The sequence below is a fragment of the Natrix helvetica genome, assembly GCF_964273705.1.
Source record: "Natrix helvetica genome assembly, chromosome: 1".
In the NCBI taxonomy this organism is placed as follows: Eukaryota; Metazoa; Chordata; class Lepidosauria; order Squamata; family Natricidae; genus Natrix; species Natrix helvetica.
In genome coordinates, this window is record NC_138548.1 from 284,835,267 (window position 1) to 284,849,442 (window position 14,176).

Sequence of the window (14,176 nt, forward strand, 5' to 3'; positions counted from 1 at the left end):
TCCCACACTATTCCTATTACCAAGAGAGCAACTGAAAACATTGAGCTACCAACTATGGAGCAGAGCTAGTTTGGTGTAGCGGTTAAGGCAATGGGCTAGAAACTAAGATTGATACTCCTACTTTAGGCCCAAAACCAGCTGGATGACTTTGGGCCATTCACTCTCTTTCAGCCCTAGGAAGCAGGCAATGGCAAACCACTTTGGAAAATGTTGCCAAGGAGAATGCTGGGCCTAGTTCATGTAGTCGCCAAGAGTGAACGATATCCCCAAGGAACAACAAGAACAAGGGGAACCCCCTCCCACTATGGACAGCAAATGCCTTTAAGTCAGGGCCAGCCAGCTTAGGAAGCTAATAAATAAATGAATAAAATCGCACATTGGCAGCCCACCACATCCAACAATCAAAATGCAGATTGTATGACAATGTGAGCAAGCTGATTCAGTGAGAGCTGCAACCTCGTTTTTTCAGTGACTCAATTTTTATGCTCATGAAATCCAGCCCTGATTATGTCTCCTTGATTGCATTCATAATTCTTCTCATTCTTGGCCCATTCTAGGTCCAGGGTTGGCTTTTGTAGTGTATCCACAAGCCATGACAATGCTTCCTCTTTCTCCTTTCTGGTCTTTCCTCTTTTTCTTCATGCTGTTGACTCTTGGCTTGGACAGTCAGGTAAGGGGAAAGCCTGCTGAGAGGGAAGGCTTTAACCATGGACCTTCAAATGACTAGAGCTTACAGGTGATGAAATTGTATGCGTTTGTGTTCAGTTTGCCTTTCTAGAAACCATTGTTACTGCAGTGACAGATGAGTTCCCTTATTACCTGCGGCCGAAGAAGGCTTTTTTCTCAGGCATCATTTGTGCTGCGATGTTTCTAATGGGGCTCATTCTCACAACAGAGGTAAGCAAAGTAGATTGGAAGAGATTGCAATAGCTGGGGCTTTAGGCAATAATCTAGGTCATAGTTACAAATAAAACCTGTACTGTATTATAATAAAGGGGCAAAAGAGCAAGGAATGAAGAGGATTGCACACAGCATCTAGTAAATTATGTGACACGAGTGCAAGAGAAAATAATCAAAGCAGAAGATGTGGCTTATCTGTCTACCCAACTAATAGGCTAATTTCTATTAACAGTTAATTGCAGCTAATTAATCCCTAACATTCAAAATCTGAAAAGTATTTTATCAGTTTCTTAGGACCAACTCTTTGGAATTTCAGCATATTCTGACATTTATTCCTTTTGAATGTTTAGGCAATGAAACCTAGCCTATAGCGATGCTATTTTGTCCCAAAGAGCTTTATTCAGAAACAAAGGTTATATTCCATTTAATATGTTTTTAAATGCAGCTCTAACAAAATGGAGTTGAGAAGCTATTACTTTCAAATAAATAAATAAATGAATAATTGTGGGGTTCCTGGTGCTCTCTAAGCTTGGTTGCTTTCTTGCACTGATGATGTTATCTAGTTGGGTAATGAAATGTCTGCAAGGATATAGCAAAGAGACAAGCATCCCACAGTTTCACCCTGAGCTATAAATATACTCTTCCATTGATAAGTAAGTAAGTAAGTAAGTAAGTAAGTAAGTAAGTAAGTAAGTAAGTAAGTAAGTAAACAAACAAACAAACAAACAAACAAATAAAGACTTTGGACCTTTTCTGGCTTTTTCTCTGCAGGGTGGAATGTACTGGTTGGTGCTACTGGATGACTACAGTGCTGGGTTTGGGCTCATGGTGGTGGTCATAACTACCTGTCTGGCAGTAACACGTGTTTATGGTAAGGTATTTTCGCAATTGTTATAAAGCCCCTTTTTTTAAAAAGTGAAATGAGAAGTGCAAAAATGTATGAGATGTAATTTGTGGAGCAGAGATTTGGGATTTATAAAAAAGGCAGCCAAAATCTAGGATCAGTGGCATATTCTTAAAAATCAGAATACAGAATAACAGGGTTGGTAGGGACCTTGGAGGTCTTCTAGTCCAGGACTCCCCAGGTCCTGGGCTGTGGACTGGCACCAAGCCACAGCATGCCAGCAACGGGCCACGCAAACAAGACTGCACAAACATATACCTGCTTACCTGGAAGTTATTCTCACTACACTCAGTGGGACTTCCTCTCAGGTTACAATCTGATGCATGCTTACCTAGGAGGAAGTCTCACTGAACAGTGAAAAATGTTTAAGCAAACATACATAGAGTCAACAGTTAATCTGTTAGTTTCAATCAGATAATACACATCTGACTGAACAGCGTCGTTGTTTCCCATTCCTTTTCTTTTCCGTAGGCATGAAAAGATTTTGCCGTGATATTCACATGATGCTGGGTTTCAAACCAGGGATATACTTTAGGGCCTGCTGGTTGTTCCTGTCTCCAGTAACAATGACGGTAACTAGAGTTGCTCTGAAGCATTATTTCCTGTAGCTCTTCTTATTGTCCCTATATCTGCCACCCAGGGATTTTTTAAACATATATCCTTGTTGCATTGTTCCTTCCCAGGAGATTTGAATCATAGATCCTTTTGAATTTAGGGGCAATGATTACATCGGTATGAGTACCCAAGGCTTTATTGCATGGCAGTGTGAGAAAACAATATAAAACAGACATCAAGGAATACCTGAGATTATTGGAAGAACATTAAGGAGGAAAAAAGAATGATCTTGCACCCCTTCTTCCAGTCAGGGAACTCCAAAGAGATAAAGACAACATATGCCTTTACAGCCAAGGAGCACCCTCCTGATTAGGTCTGCATGGATGTTCACTCTCATTAGGATTTTTGACCAGCTCGTATGAGCTCCAAACCATTAAAAGAAAAAAAATCACCCTTGTTTTCAGTGCCTTCATCTCACTTGATTTCGCTAAGGGCAAGGAGGATAGTTTTATCTTATCTTTTTCTAGGAAAGCTTTGCCTATTCTGCTAAGGAGGAGAACATCCCAAGGTTATAGAGTATTTGTTTGTACAAGGTGGTGATGAAACCTCATCTACTGAAGTTGAGGAAGTTCCCTTTACTCTACACAGGTGTCCCATACCAACGGCAGAAAAAACAAAGGATAACCCTTTAGTGACTAAATAAATGCTTCATTCTGTATCAATCCCCACCCAACCATTTATATGGGAATAGAAAATTCTATGTAGCTAAGGATAAAAGAGTATATCTGACTATCTCCTTGATGATGTTCCACAGTGCCATTACTTTAATCCTATGGAATTAATATTGCATCTGTTAAGCAGTATGATATATATCTAATTCACTTGTAATATCTAAGTTTGAAAGGAAATGAAAAACCCCATGGCAGATTGAATGGTTCTCTGATGTCTGGCGCTCTGTTTCAGGCCCTGCTTGTCTACAGCATTATGAAGTACCAGCCTTCAAAGTACAACGGGACCTACAGTTTTCCATTTTGGGCTGAGGCTCTGGGCATCCTAATGGGGATTTTCTCTTGCCTGATGATCCCCATGGGAATGCTGTTTGCTGTGCTCCGAGAAGAAGGGACACTCTGGCAAGTAAGTAACAAGAGGAAAAACACCCAACCCAACACACTAGAGTAATCCTGTTAGGCTAAAACAAGCGAAGCAGTTATGCAAAGAGAAAGGGAACATTTGGGAAGATTCTTAGATTTCTAACCACTGTTAAAACTGTCCTAGGACTTGTGCTAGAGTTGTAATGGATTTAGTTCCATAGCAGTCTAGCAATAGCACTTAAACTTATATACTACCTCCTAGCGCAGTGATGGCAAACCTATGGCACGCGTGCCACAGGTGGCACATGGAGCCATTTGTCAGGGCACGCGAGGCGCTGCCCTGTCAGCTGGCCAGCATGCATGTGCGCGCTGGCCAGCTGAGTTCACCTTTTTAAAAGCCATTTTTCGCCCTCCCCAGGCTCCAGAGGCTTTATAGGAGCCTGGGGAGGGCAAAAAGAGCCCCCCCCGGAGGCCTTCCGGACGCTTCAGGGACCATCCGGAGGCTTCCATGATGCCTTCGGAGCGCTTAAAACACTGTCACTTAAGTCACTTCCGGTTTGCTCGGAAGGTGGTTTTAAGCATTCCAAAGGCTTCAGGGAAGCCTCCGGACGGCCCCTGAAGCCTCCAGAGGGCCTCTGGGGGGGAGGCTCTTTTCGTCTTCCCCAGGCTCCTATAAAGCCTCTGGAGCCTGGGAAGGGTGAAAAAAGCATGTAAAATGAGGGGGTCGCACGTTGTGCGTGCATGCACACTGGGTGGGTCGCACATTGCATTATGGGTGCAGCACGCCCGCACATGACCCCCCTGCGCTCCTCCCCCTTGTGGCACGCGAGCCAAAAAAGGTTCGCCATCGCTGTCCTAGCGCTTTACAGCATTCTCTAAGTGGTTTTACAGAATTAGCATATTGCCCCCAACAATCTGGGTCCTCATTTGACTGACCTCAGAAGGATGGAAGGCTGAGTCAACCTTGAGCCAGTCAGGATGAAACTCCTGACTGTGGACAGAATGAGTCTGCAATACTGCATTCCAACCACTGCACCACTAGAGCTTCTCCATTTCTCCTACTAAGAAATTTTGTCCCCCATTTTCATCAATACAGGCTTTGCAAAGATAGTCCCCAAGGGAGAGGATGAGACCTGGGTTTGCAGATGGCCCACCTCTGCTCTGTTTTTCTTCATTTTATTGTCTCACTGCCCAACTAAAACTGCATATTTACTGCATTTTCTCATCTAGTCAGTTCTAATGCCCATGTGATGTGGTTTTGTGATCTTTCTGTTTGTTTTCTTCTGATAGCAGGAATGAAAAACCCCAAAGCATAATTTTGCATTGTTAAGACCCAAATCATATTTTATGGACCAAAGTGAGCAAGGTGTTGGTTGCATTACAGAGATGAAGCGTCAAGGGAAAACAATAATGACACATGTGGGGAACTTAGAGGGCATGGAAATGAAAATTAGCCCCCATCACATATTTCCTATATTTCCCTTCTACCTTTTAACCTCAGTTTTGGGCAGTGATGTATGATAACCTTTGGTAAAGCTCAGCAATGTCTTCTTTCCTGTCCTTTTTGCAATAAGGAGAGAAACTGGAATTTTCACTGTGATTGTTAAGTAAAGCTTTTGGATTGAAGCCAATTAATATTAACTGTGGTCTAATCAAATATGCACTTCTTGGTCTACAAATGGTCTATGTATGTCATAGTTAAAGTTAAACACGATTTAGAGAAGGTATATCGATAACTCTGGTTAACTGAAAACAAATCTGAAGCTTTTGAACTGACACCTGGGCAGGAAATGCCCAGTGCTCCTCTAGATTTATTCAAATTTGTTCAGTACAAGTCTGAACTTTAGCATTACATCTGGAGGGTCATTATGAACTCATACAGTTCATTCTATTCATACAGTTAATAGATAAAGAACGTGGCCACACCTCAGCTTTACTGCTTGCAATCATTTTGCCCACTTGAAGGTCAACCCATCATTCTTCCTCTCTGTCCTACTTGTCTGCAAACTCAGTCGACTTTCAACATGGTATTACCTGTATTGTTATGAGTCTGGAACTCTCAAACTGCACCTTCAGCCTATTATTACTCGGCCAACCGAACCCATAACTAAGCTGTTGAAAGAGAAGGCTGTTGAAAGAATGCTCGCTCTCCTTGCATAAAATGCATTGTTGGATGCATTGCCCCTGAAGCTTCCAGTGCTCTGTGAGTTAAAAAAAATGGACCTGTCTCCTTTCTTCACAAAAAAGGAAGCAATCGTTCCTTGTTTCCATCTCCAAAACACCCAAAAGACCATGTGTTTGGTAATACGACTTTGTGAGCGTTGGTCTGCTGGCTTAGATAATACTGCTTCCACCTCCTCTACCTAAGAAGCGCTTGCAAGGGAGAGCTGATCTCTGATTGTCAGCAGAGACAATGAGAATATCCTTAGTCTCTTTATTACACCAGATGAGCCTTGAACACAAGGTGTGTGCCAGGAGCAGGGCGGGCCCTCTCTCCAGAATGAAAACAAATGCTTTCAAGCTCTAGAGCAGTCTTTCTTAAACTTCGTAGTTTAAGATAGGTGGACTTCATTTCCCAGAATTCCCTAGCTGGCTGGAGAATTCTGGAAGTTGAAGTCCACATATTTTAAGGTTGCCAAGACTGCTCTAGATGGTTGGTAGGACATAAATTCCCACCCAACTCTTAAAAGAAGGAGAAAAACAAGACCAATTTTCTGAAAGCGATAATGAATTCCTTTTTTTTAGATATTTACAACAGAGTGCAGGTTTGCAATTGACATGTTTTATTCAATAGAGGCAAGAAAATAATAAAAAAAACCAATACATTATGCCAGAAATGATGGTTTTTCTTACTATTTAGGCAAATACAAAACATTTTCCCCTAGCCTTTCATTTAATATATGTGAATGCTAACCAGCCAAAGCTAAAAAAAATTATTCCTGCCTGCAAAGCTAGAAAGTTCATCTCTTAACCTGTTGCTGGCTATTATATATTTTAAACAAGGGGGCTTTTCTCTTGCTTTTCATATTTCCTAAAATTATGTTTGTTATTACTAAGATATTACTATTGTTATTATCCTTCTATGCAAGTGCTCAGTTCACATAAGGCAAACTGACCTTGAAAACTTTGCTTCCAGCCCAAATACATTTTGCCATAGGAATTTTAGGCAGAGGGACAGTAATTGAGTGCACAATTTTATAAATGCAAATGTTCAATTACCAATCCCTGGTAATTCCCATTTCAAAAATGAAGGACATAAGGGAAGATGATGAGGAAAAACCTTTCTCTGCTTGAGGATCTGTTATACTGCTGTTATTCCAAGAAGTCACTTACAACACAATACAATACAATAGCAGAGTTGGAAGGGACCTTGGAGGTCTTCTAGTTCAACCCCCTGCCTAGGCAGGAAACCCTATACCGTTTCAGACAAATGGCTATCCAACATCTTCTTAAAGATTTCCAGTGTTGGGGCATTCACAACTTCTGGAGGCAAGCTGTTCCACCGATTAATTGTTCTAACTGTCAGGAAATTTCTCCTCAGTTCTAAGTTGCTTCTCTCCTTGATTAGTTTCCACCCATTGCTTCTTGTTCTACCCTCAGGTGCCCTGGAGAATAGTTTGACTCCCTCTTCTTTGTGGCAACCCCTGAGATATTGGAACACTGCTATCATGTCTCCCATAGTCCTACTAAACATACCCAGTTCCTGCAACAGTTCTTCATATGTTTTAGTCTCCAGTCCCCTAATCATCTTTGTTGCTCTTCTCTGCACTCTTTCTAGAGTCTCCACATCTTTTTTACATCATGGCGACCAGAACTGAATGCAGTATTCCAGGTGTGGCCTTACCAAGGCATTATAAAGTGGTATTAACACTTCACGTGATCTTGATTCTATCCCCCTGTTAATGCAGCCTAGAACTGTGTTGGCTTTTTTGGCAGCTGCTGCACACTGTTGGCTCATATTTAAATGGTTGTCCACTAGGACTCCAAGATCCCTTTCACAGTTACTACTACTGAGCAAGGTAGCATCTATACTGTATCTGTGCATTCCGTTTTTGTTGCCTAAATGTAGAACCTTACTCTTAAATGGATATAGATATCAAGGTAGCTTCCTATGTGCCTTTGGCTTTTCTGAATGTATATAAGTTTTTAACAAACAGAAGTTGCTTCCTTTCATAAATAAAAGGCACTGCATACATTTACAGGGACACTTAATCCTTAAAAAGAACTCTTCAGAGTTACTTGGGTCAAGATGACCGATAACAGGTCTTTTGACAGAAACTAAATTTTTTTAAAAAATCGATCTCCAAATTCACAATAGGATAGTCACTGAGTCACCCATCTCAATGACTATCCTATTTTCCATGGAGACCTTTTGCTTCTGATTTTATGATATGTAAGCGCAGAACCTGTCCCTGAGGTTAATCATCAATTTGTTTTTTTATTTTCTGTCACATTCCCAAAGTTTTATAGCTCCGGGGATACATTTCCCTTATACAATTCTTTGTACATTTTGCCCCAGATAGAAAAGTTCTCTCTTTACATCCATTTTATGTTATTATATTAATAAGATCATTTTTCAGACTATTATGCTGAGGCAGAAGCTGACCTCTACTGGTATATATGTAGACTGCAAAGTGATTGTCTCCAGAAAGAGAACGGAGTTCAGCACTTTTGCATTATGTTCTGAAGTCATATGGTACCGCTAGTCATCTCCCTTATGTATGTGAGAGTTTTGAGTATTACAGGGGTTCAACAAACAAATTATCTTTCTGCAACCTGGTTCAAGTTGAATTGATCTCCAGAGTCCACTTTTCACCCAGCCAGCAATTTACTAGACTAGAGCTGAACTATTAGGTATCTGAACCATTAGAAGGACACCATGGCTCCTTATACCTTCCTCTTCACTTCACTTGGGTTTGCAAACTACTCCCAATAATAGTCAAATATACCTTGCTTCCTCTCCATGTTGATTGCATATGTGCAATGAACAAGCTACTCTCATGGACCATAAAATAAGAAAAAAGTTATGGAATATAGCAACAACAGAGGGTGTAATGGCTCAGTGGTTAAAAACTCTGAGCTTGTCAGCTGGAACACTGACAGCTCAGGTTTGAGACCTGACTGCCGTGCATCTGGGTGAGCTCCTGTTACTTCCTCCAGCTCATAACCATCAAGCGGTCCGAAAGCATGCAAATGCAAATACCGTATTTATCGGCATATAACACACACTTCCCCCCCCCGAAAAATAGGGGGCAAATTATGTATGCGTGTTATACGCCGATATACGCCAGGCGATATACGCCAGGCACACAGAAAAGGATCGCGGAGCGCTTCGCCCCAAAAGCAGCTGCTTTTCTGTGCGCCTGGCATTTAAAACATCCGGCTATCTATCTAAACGCCAGGCGCACAGAAAAGGATCGCGGAGCGCTTCGCCCCAACAGCAGCCGTTTAGATAGATAGCCGGATATTTTAAACACCAGGCGCACAGAAAAGCAGCTGCTGTTGGGGCGAAGCGCTCCACGATCCTTTTCTGTGCGCCTGATGTTTAGATAGATAGCCAGATGTTTTAAATGCCAGGCGCACAGAAAAGCAGCTGCTGTTGGGGCGAAGCGCTCCGCGATCCTTTTCTGTGCGCCTGGCGTTTAGATAGATAGCCGGATGTTTTAAACGCCAGGCGCACAGAAAAGGATTGCGGAGCGCTTCGCCCCAAAAGCAGCTGCTTTTCTGTGCGCCTGGCGTTTAAAACATCCGGCTATCTATCTAAACGCCAGGCGCACAGAAAAGGATCGCGGAGCGCTACTCAGCGGGGTGTGGGCGAGAGGAGGAGAGAATGGATGAGCCGTCTCTCCTCTCCCCGACACCCGACTAAAACGCTTTCTTTCGCCCGCGGAAGAGCTCGGGCAGGCGAAAGGAAGCGCTTTAGACAGCGGGGGTGTGGGTGAGAGGAGGAGAGAATGGATGAGCCGTCTCTCCTCTCCCCGGACTCCCGACTAAAAGTTAATTAAAAAAGGAAGGAGGGAAGGATGGAACTGGAAGGGAGGCAGGGAAGGAGGGAGGGAGAAAGGAAGGATAAGAGGATAGGGAAAGAGGAAAGAAGGCAGGCAGGCAGAAGGGAGGGAGGTGCAAGGAAGGAAGGAAGCATAGATAAGCAGGAGGGAAAGAAGGCAGGCAGGCAGGAGGAAAGAGGAAGGAGGGAACTGGAAGGGAGGCAGGAAGGAAGGGAAGGAGGAAGGGAGGGTGGAAGATAGTAGCAGTGAAAGCAGCAGTGTTCATAGTTGCTTTTACTGTCCTTTTACATTATTTACCTTATAAGTGGTAATAATATTAATTAAAAAAAGTTCTGAGCTACCCTTATTTTGCTTCAAAGTTCTTTATTTGAAATTTAAATTTTTTTCCTGAAATTTCCCTCTTAAAATGAAGGTGCGTGTTATACGCCTGTGCGTGTTATACGCCGATAAATACGGTAGATGAATAGGTACCACTTCGGTGGGAAGGTGCTTTGACGTATAGTCATGCCAAATGACCATAGAGATATATTTGGACAATACTGGTTCCCTTGGCTCTGAAACAGTGACGAGCACCCACCCCTAAAGTCAGACACAACTTTTACCTTTATAGCAATAATGGGCATCAGATGACCAAAGTAACCAGGTGCTGCTGCTTGGTCCCTTTGCTACTGTTCTCTATTGCCAGATTCTGAATGATCATATGAGGGACAGACATGATCCTAGGGTTGAATCCTAAATACATCACCAATATCAGAGTTGATTAATTTTTGTTGCACAAAATAGTATCATTGATTAGTTTTCTTTTACTGATTAGTTGATTATTATTAGTTAATACATATCCTTGATTAGTTTTTCTTTATTCTTGGAAATTTACCATATTTTTCGGAGTATAAGACACACCTTTTTCCCTCAAAAAAGAGGCTGAAAATCTGGGTGCATCTTATACACTGAATACAGTATTTTTGCCTCCTGAAACCCCGCCCCCTTCACCAAAACAGCCGTGCATAGCGTTTACGAGCCTTGCAGATTGCTCCTGGGGGCTGGGGAGGGGAGAAATGAGCGAAAAACGGGCCATTTTTCACTCATTTCTGCCCTCCCCAGCCCCCAGGATCACTCTGCAAGGCTCCTAAAGGCTATGCATACCCTTTTGTGAAAAAAAAAACCCAGCCCGTTTTCGTGAAAAACCGGCCATTTTTGGAAGGTCTACAGAGTGCAAAAACATTTTTTTAATTTGCCTCTTCAAAATCTTGGTGCGTCTTACACTCTGGTGGGTCTTATGCTCTGAAAAATACAGTATGTTTTTCATGTTTTTCATATTATTACATGCAAAATAAATTTAAAATCGCAACTAGTAATAAACATTGTAGTTATTGCGGTCTAGAAGTCACATTTAGAACTCATCTTCCATGCTTTTACTATGACACTCAGATTAGGAAGGGTGAAAGTTTATGTGAACCTTTGCATAATATAAACATTAGGTAGATTATTAATTGGCACATAGCAATTATGTGGCATATACGTGAAATATATACATATTATTATGGCCTTGGTTACTGTATTTACTAAGTAAGACAGAGTGTGAAAGGGCAGGTGGAAGAAAGAGCAAGGAAACAAGGAAGAATGTTGGCACCAGCCGAAGTTATTGGTACCTCACCTGTGCAGGTGTTAGGACCACATTAGCCAAGTAATTAGATCTCAAAAGACATCCTACAACAAAACTAGAATGTTTGTATCTGAGGGCTTACAAGTCTTGAGATGGCCTACTGAAATCCCAAAGTGGAACAGAACTTGAGTGCCATAATTCCTTATAGTTCCAGGAGAAAAGAAATGCAGAAATTTCCAATTTTTTGAACTACTATATTGAAATAATTTCTTATGTTAACAGGGGGACAAATATTGTAGATTACTACAAATGGTATGATTAACTGGGCACTAGTTTAGATTAACTGGAATCCCATCAAAACCCACAAATAAATGGCAGATTTTGTTAATACCCATGAACTGCAAAATAATTAATTCCTAGCTACTGTAATTTCATTGGGGTGTGCTTATAATGACAGTGATTCATGTGTTCATTTACCTGCAGAGAATCCAACAAGCTAGCAGACCAACTATGGATTGGGGTCCTTCTCTGGAGGAGAACAGAACTGGCATGTATGTGGCCACCCTGGCAGGTAGCCAGTCTCCTAAACCTTTGATGGTCCATATGAGAAAATATGGAGGGATAACTAGCTATGAAAATATAGCTTTTCAAATTGATAAAGAGATGGAAGAGGATGAAGAAGAATCTATCATATGAAGAAACAGTCTACCTATTCACATCAGGTGGTGGAAGAAAAAGAGATTGTGGGGAATACTCTGCCCAATTTTGCACTTTGGCACATCAGTCCAATCAGCAGTCTGTTTCCAGATGCAGCCAAAGATTGCCTATTCAGAACCTTATACCGGTGCATTTGGCTGTAAATCCCAATGATGTTGAGGTTTCTGTTCAATGTGACAAGATGTACAATGAGCTTGTCTTAGTGCTTTGATGCCTGATGCAGGTCACTCATCCATGTTGTCCTTGCTGCTGTCACCACGAATGGGTTTCTCAAATTCAAAATAAGTATACTGTATGCTAGTTCCTATTGTATTGATCCAATCTATTTTCATGTAGTTATATGCTTGTACTTCTTTATCCACAAACTTCCTCGTTCCATAGAAACATAGAAGTTTCTTTATCCAGTGGACCACTTCTCAAAAACCTTCCATTGTTCTATCTTCTGTGGCGTAATAAATGGTAATTTTGCATAGTACCTGGGGAGTTTGAAAATAGCTTATGGGATGTATTCCTTATAGAAAGTCAGAGACCTTGGACATGTGTATGAATTGCAGGAAAATATTCAATATCACAGTAAGTATAAAATTCCAAATCAATTAGTCTAATTTTTAAGTCTAGAATAAATTAAAAAAAAACCAGAGGAATTGTTTTGGGACAACCATAAAATCCAATGTATAATGTATTCAGTCTTGATTTGACGTAGATTTCTAGAAGTTAGAAAAAACTAACAAGGTTTCTTTTTCCCCAAGGATTAACACAATCTCGGGAAGCAAATTCATGCTAGTAAAAGAAATATCTGCACTAGAAAGGTTAAACTGACTGAAAAATGTCTTTCACATGAAGATATATTACAAAATAATAATAATAACAACTACAACCAACATTTTAAACAATTGTTTGTATAGTGACTGGACACTTTGGCGTCTGTTTATAAAGGGGTAATTTATATCTGCAGAGTCTCATAAATTATCTCTGAAAACTGTAGGAATAAGACTTCAAATTAAGTACTATGCACATTCATATGACGTTTTAATACCAAGAGGCAATACATTCACTATGTATGAAAACCACAGTCTATGTGAATGTAGGAAGCTATTTTATATGGAGTCTCAGGTGATATAACTCCATGTGACTTAATAGTATTCTATAAAGCAGTTTCATACAAGGGAAATTGCTGATAGAGCACTTTTTTTCGGCAAATTCAAAGTCCCATGCTCTCTGAAACCTGCTGCCAGTTATTCAGGATTTCAGAGCGCATGGGACTTTGAAAATGCAAAAATAATTATGTGCCCCATCAGTGATTTTTCCTGTATGAGGTTGCCTTATACTTATAGAATACCTTTACATCTGGGTCACTGTTACCTGTATGAAGCTAAAGTGGCTGCAGCAATTCAAATGGGGGACTTTCCACACCTGGAATTGTCAGAATTCTTGCCTATAAAGCATTATCCATATTCTTTTCTTTCTAAAGAATGATAGTATCATAAGTGGAGATGGTTTAAGTTGGTCATATGCAAAACGGGTATAATATGGAAATGTTATGATGGGCTGGCTGACAGCTTAGATGGATGAACGAATGGACTGACTAATAAAGGAATGGTTGCATGGTACAATATGCTCTTTAATTCATTATGGAAACATGTTGGTTTCAAAATTTATTATAAGATGCTGACATTGTCTTGTGCTGAAATCAGCCTTTAATGGGATGTAAAGTTTATGCCATTATCTGGAATATAATCATGCATTGCACATATAGTAGAAGAGAAGATCAAACTTACTCTTTAGCATTGTTCATGAGGACAGCCAACATTAAAGACATCTAACTTGAAACATTGATATTGCCAGCAGTGCTAGTTCTGATGCTTCCCTGAGAAGAATTTTACAGTAAAACCAGGAAATATCTCTGATGAAATTTTAATTTTAAATACAGGTAGTCCATTAAAAGTTACAATGAGACTGAAACAAGTGAGTTATGGCTGTTTCTGTTGTAGCCCAGCAGTGGCCGGCTGAGCTGTTGGTGGACTCTGACAGCTCAGACCATTGTGGGACTGCTCTGGAGGATGAGGAAGACTCTGGGGGTGTTTGGAGTCAGAGCAGGAACTAGAGAGGCCTGTTGGCCACCAGGTGGCATCTGAGTCAGGGAGCAGTGAAGAGGAAAAGAGGGAGGTTGTCCCTGATGTGCGTGTGCGTAGAGCTGAGAGGAGAAAGGAACAGCTGTGGAGAAGACATCATAGAAGGAAGTAGGGACAGCTGGCTAAGGTTGTGGCCCCTCCCAAAGAGTTTATAGGTGGAGTGACAGGAGGGGAATCTTTGCAGGAAACAACAGTCCATTTTACTAGCTGTTGAGAAAGCATTCCGTAAGTCTAATCTTGGTTTCTTGAAGATAAGAGTTCTAGGC

At 41.2% G+C, this 14,176-nt stretch overlaps 2 protein-coding genes across 5 annotated transcripts in view; one reads left to right on the forward strand and one right to left on the reverse strand.

Annotated features, from left to right (window-relative positions):
* Positions 1 to 13,475, forward strand: part of SLC6A7 (solute carrier family 6 member 7) — a 45,759-nt gene extending 32,284 nt beyond the window's left edge. For 2 of the 4 annotated variants that reach the window (XM_081934355.1, XM_081934357.1), the window contains 6 exons: positions 558 to 670; positions 766 to 897; positions 1,672 to 1,771; positions 2,276 to 2,376; positions 3,323 to 3,493; positions 11,545 to 13,475. In XM_081934355.1, the coding sequence (XP_081790481.1) occupies positions 558 to 670; positions 766 to 897; positions 1,672 to 1,771; positions 2,276 to 2,376; positions 3,323 to 3,493; positions 11,545 to 11,757 (830 nt within the window). In that variant the 3' untranslated portion in view covers positions 11,758 to 13,475. Of the gene's footprint in view, positions 1 to 557; positions 671 to 765; positions 898 to 1,671; positions 1,772 to 2,275; positions 2,377 to 2,487; positions 2,762 to 3,322; positions 3,494 to 11,544 lie in introns of those variants that run through there. The other 2 variants (XM_081934356.1, XM_081934358.1) reach the window with 2 other exon arrangements.
* CAMK2A (calcium/calmodulin dependent protein kinase II alpha) overlaps positions 1 to 14,176 on the reverse strand; it is a 301,059-nt gene that overhangs the window by 92,402 nt on the left and 194,481 nt on the right. The window lies entirely within an intron of this gene.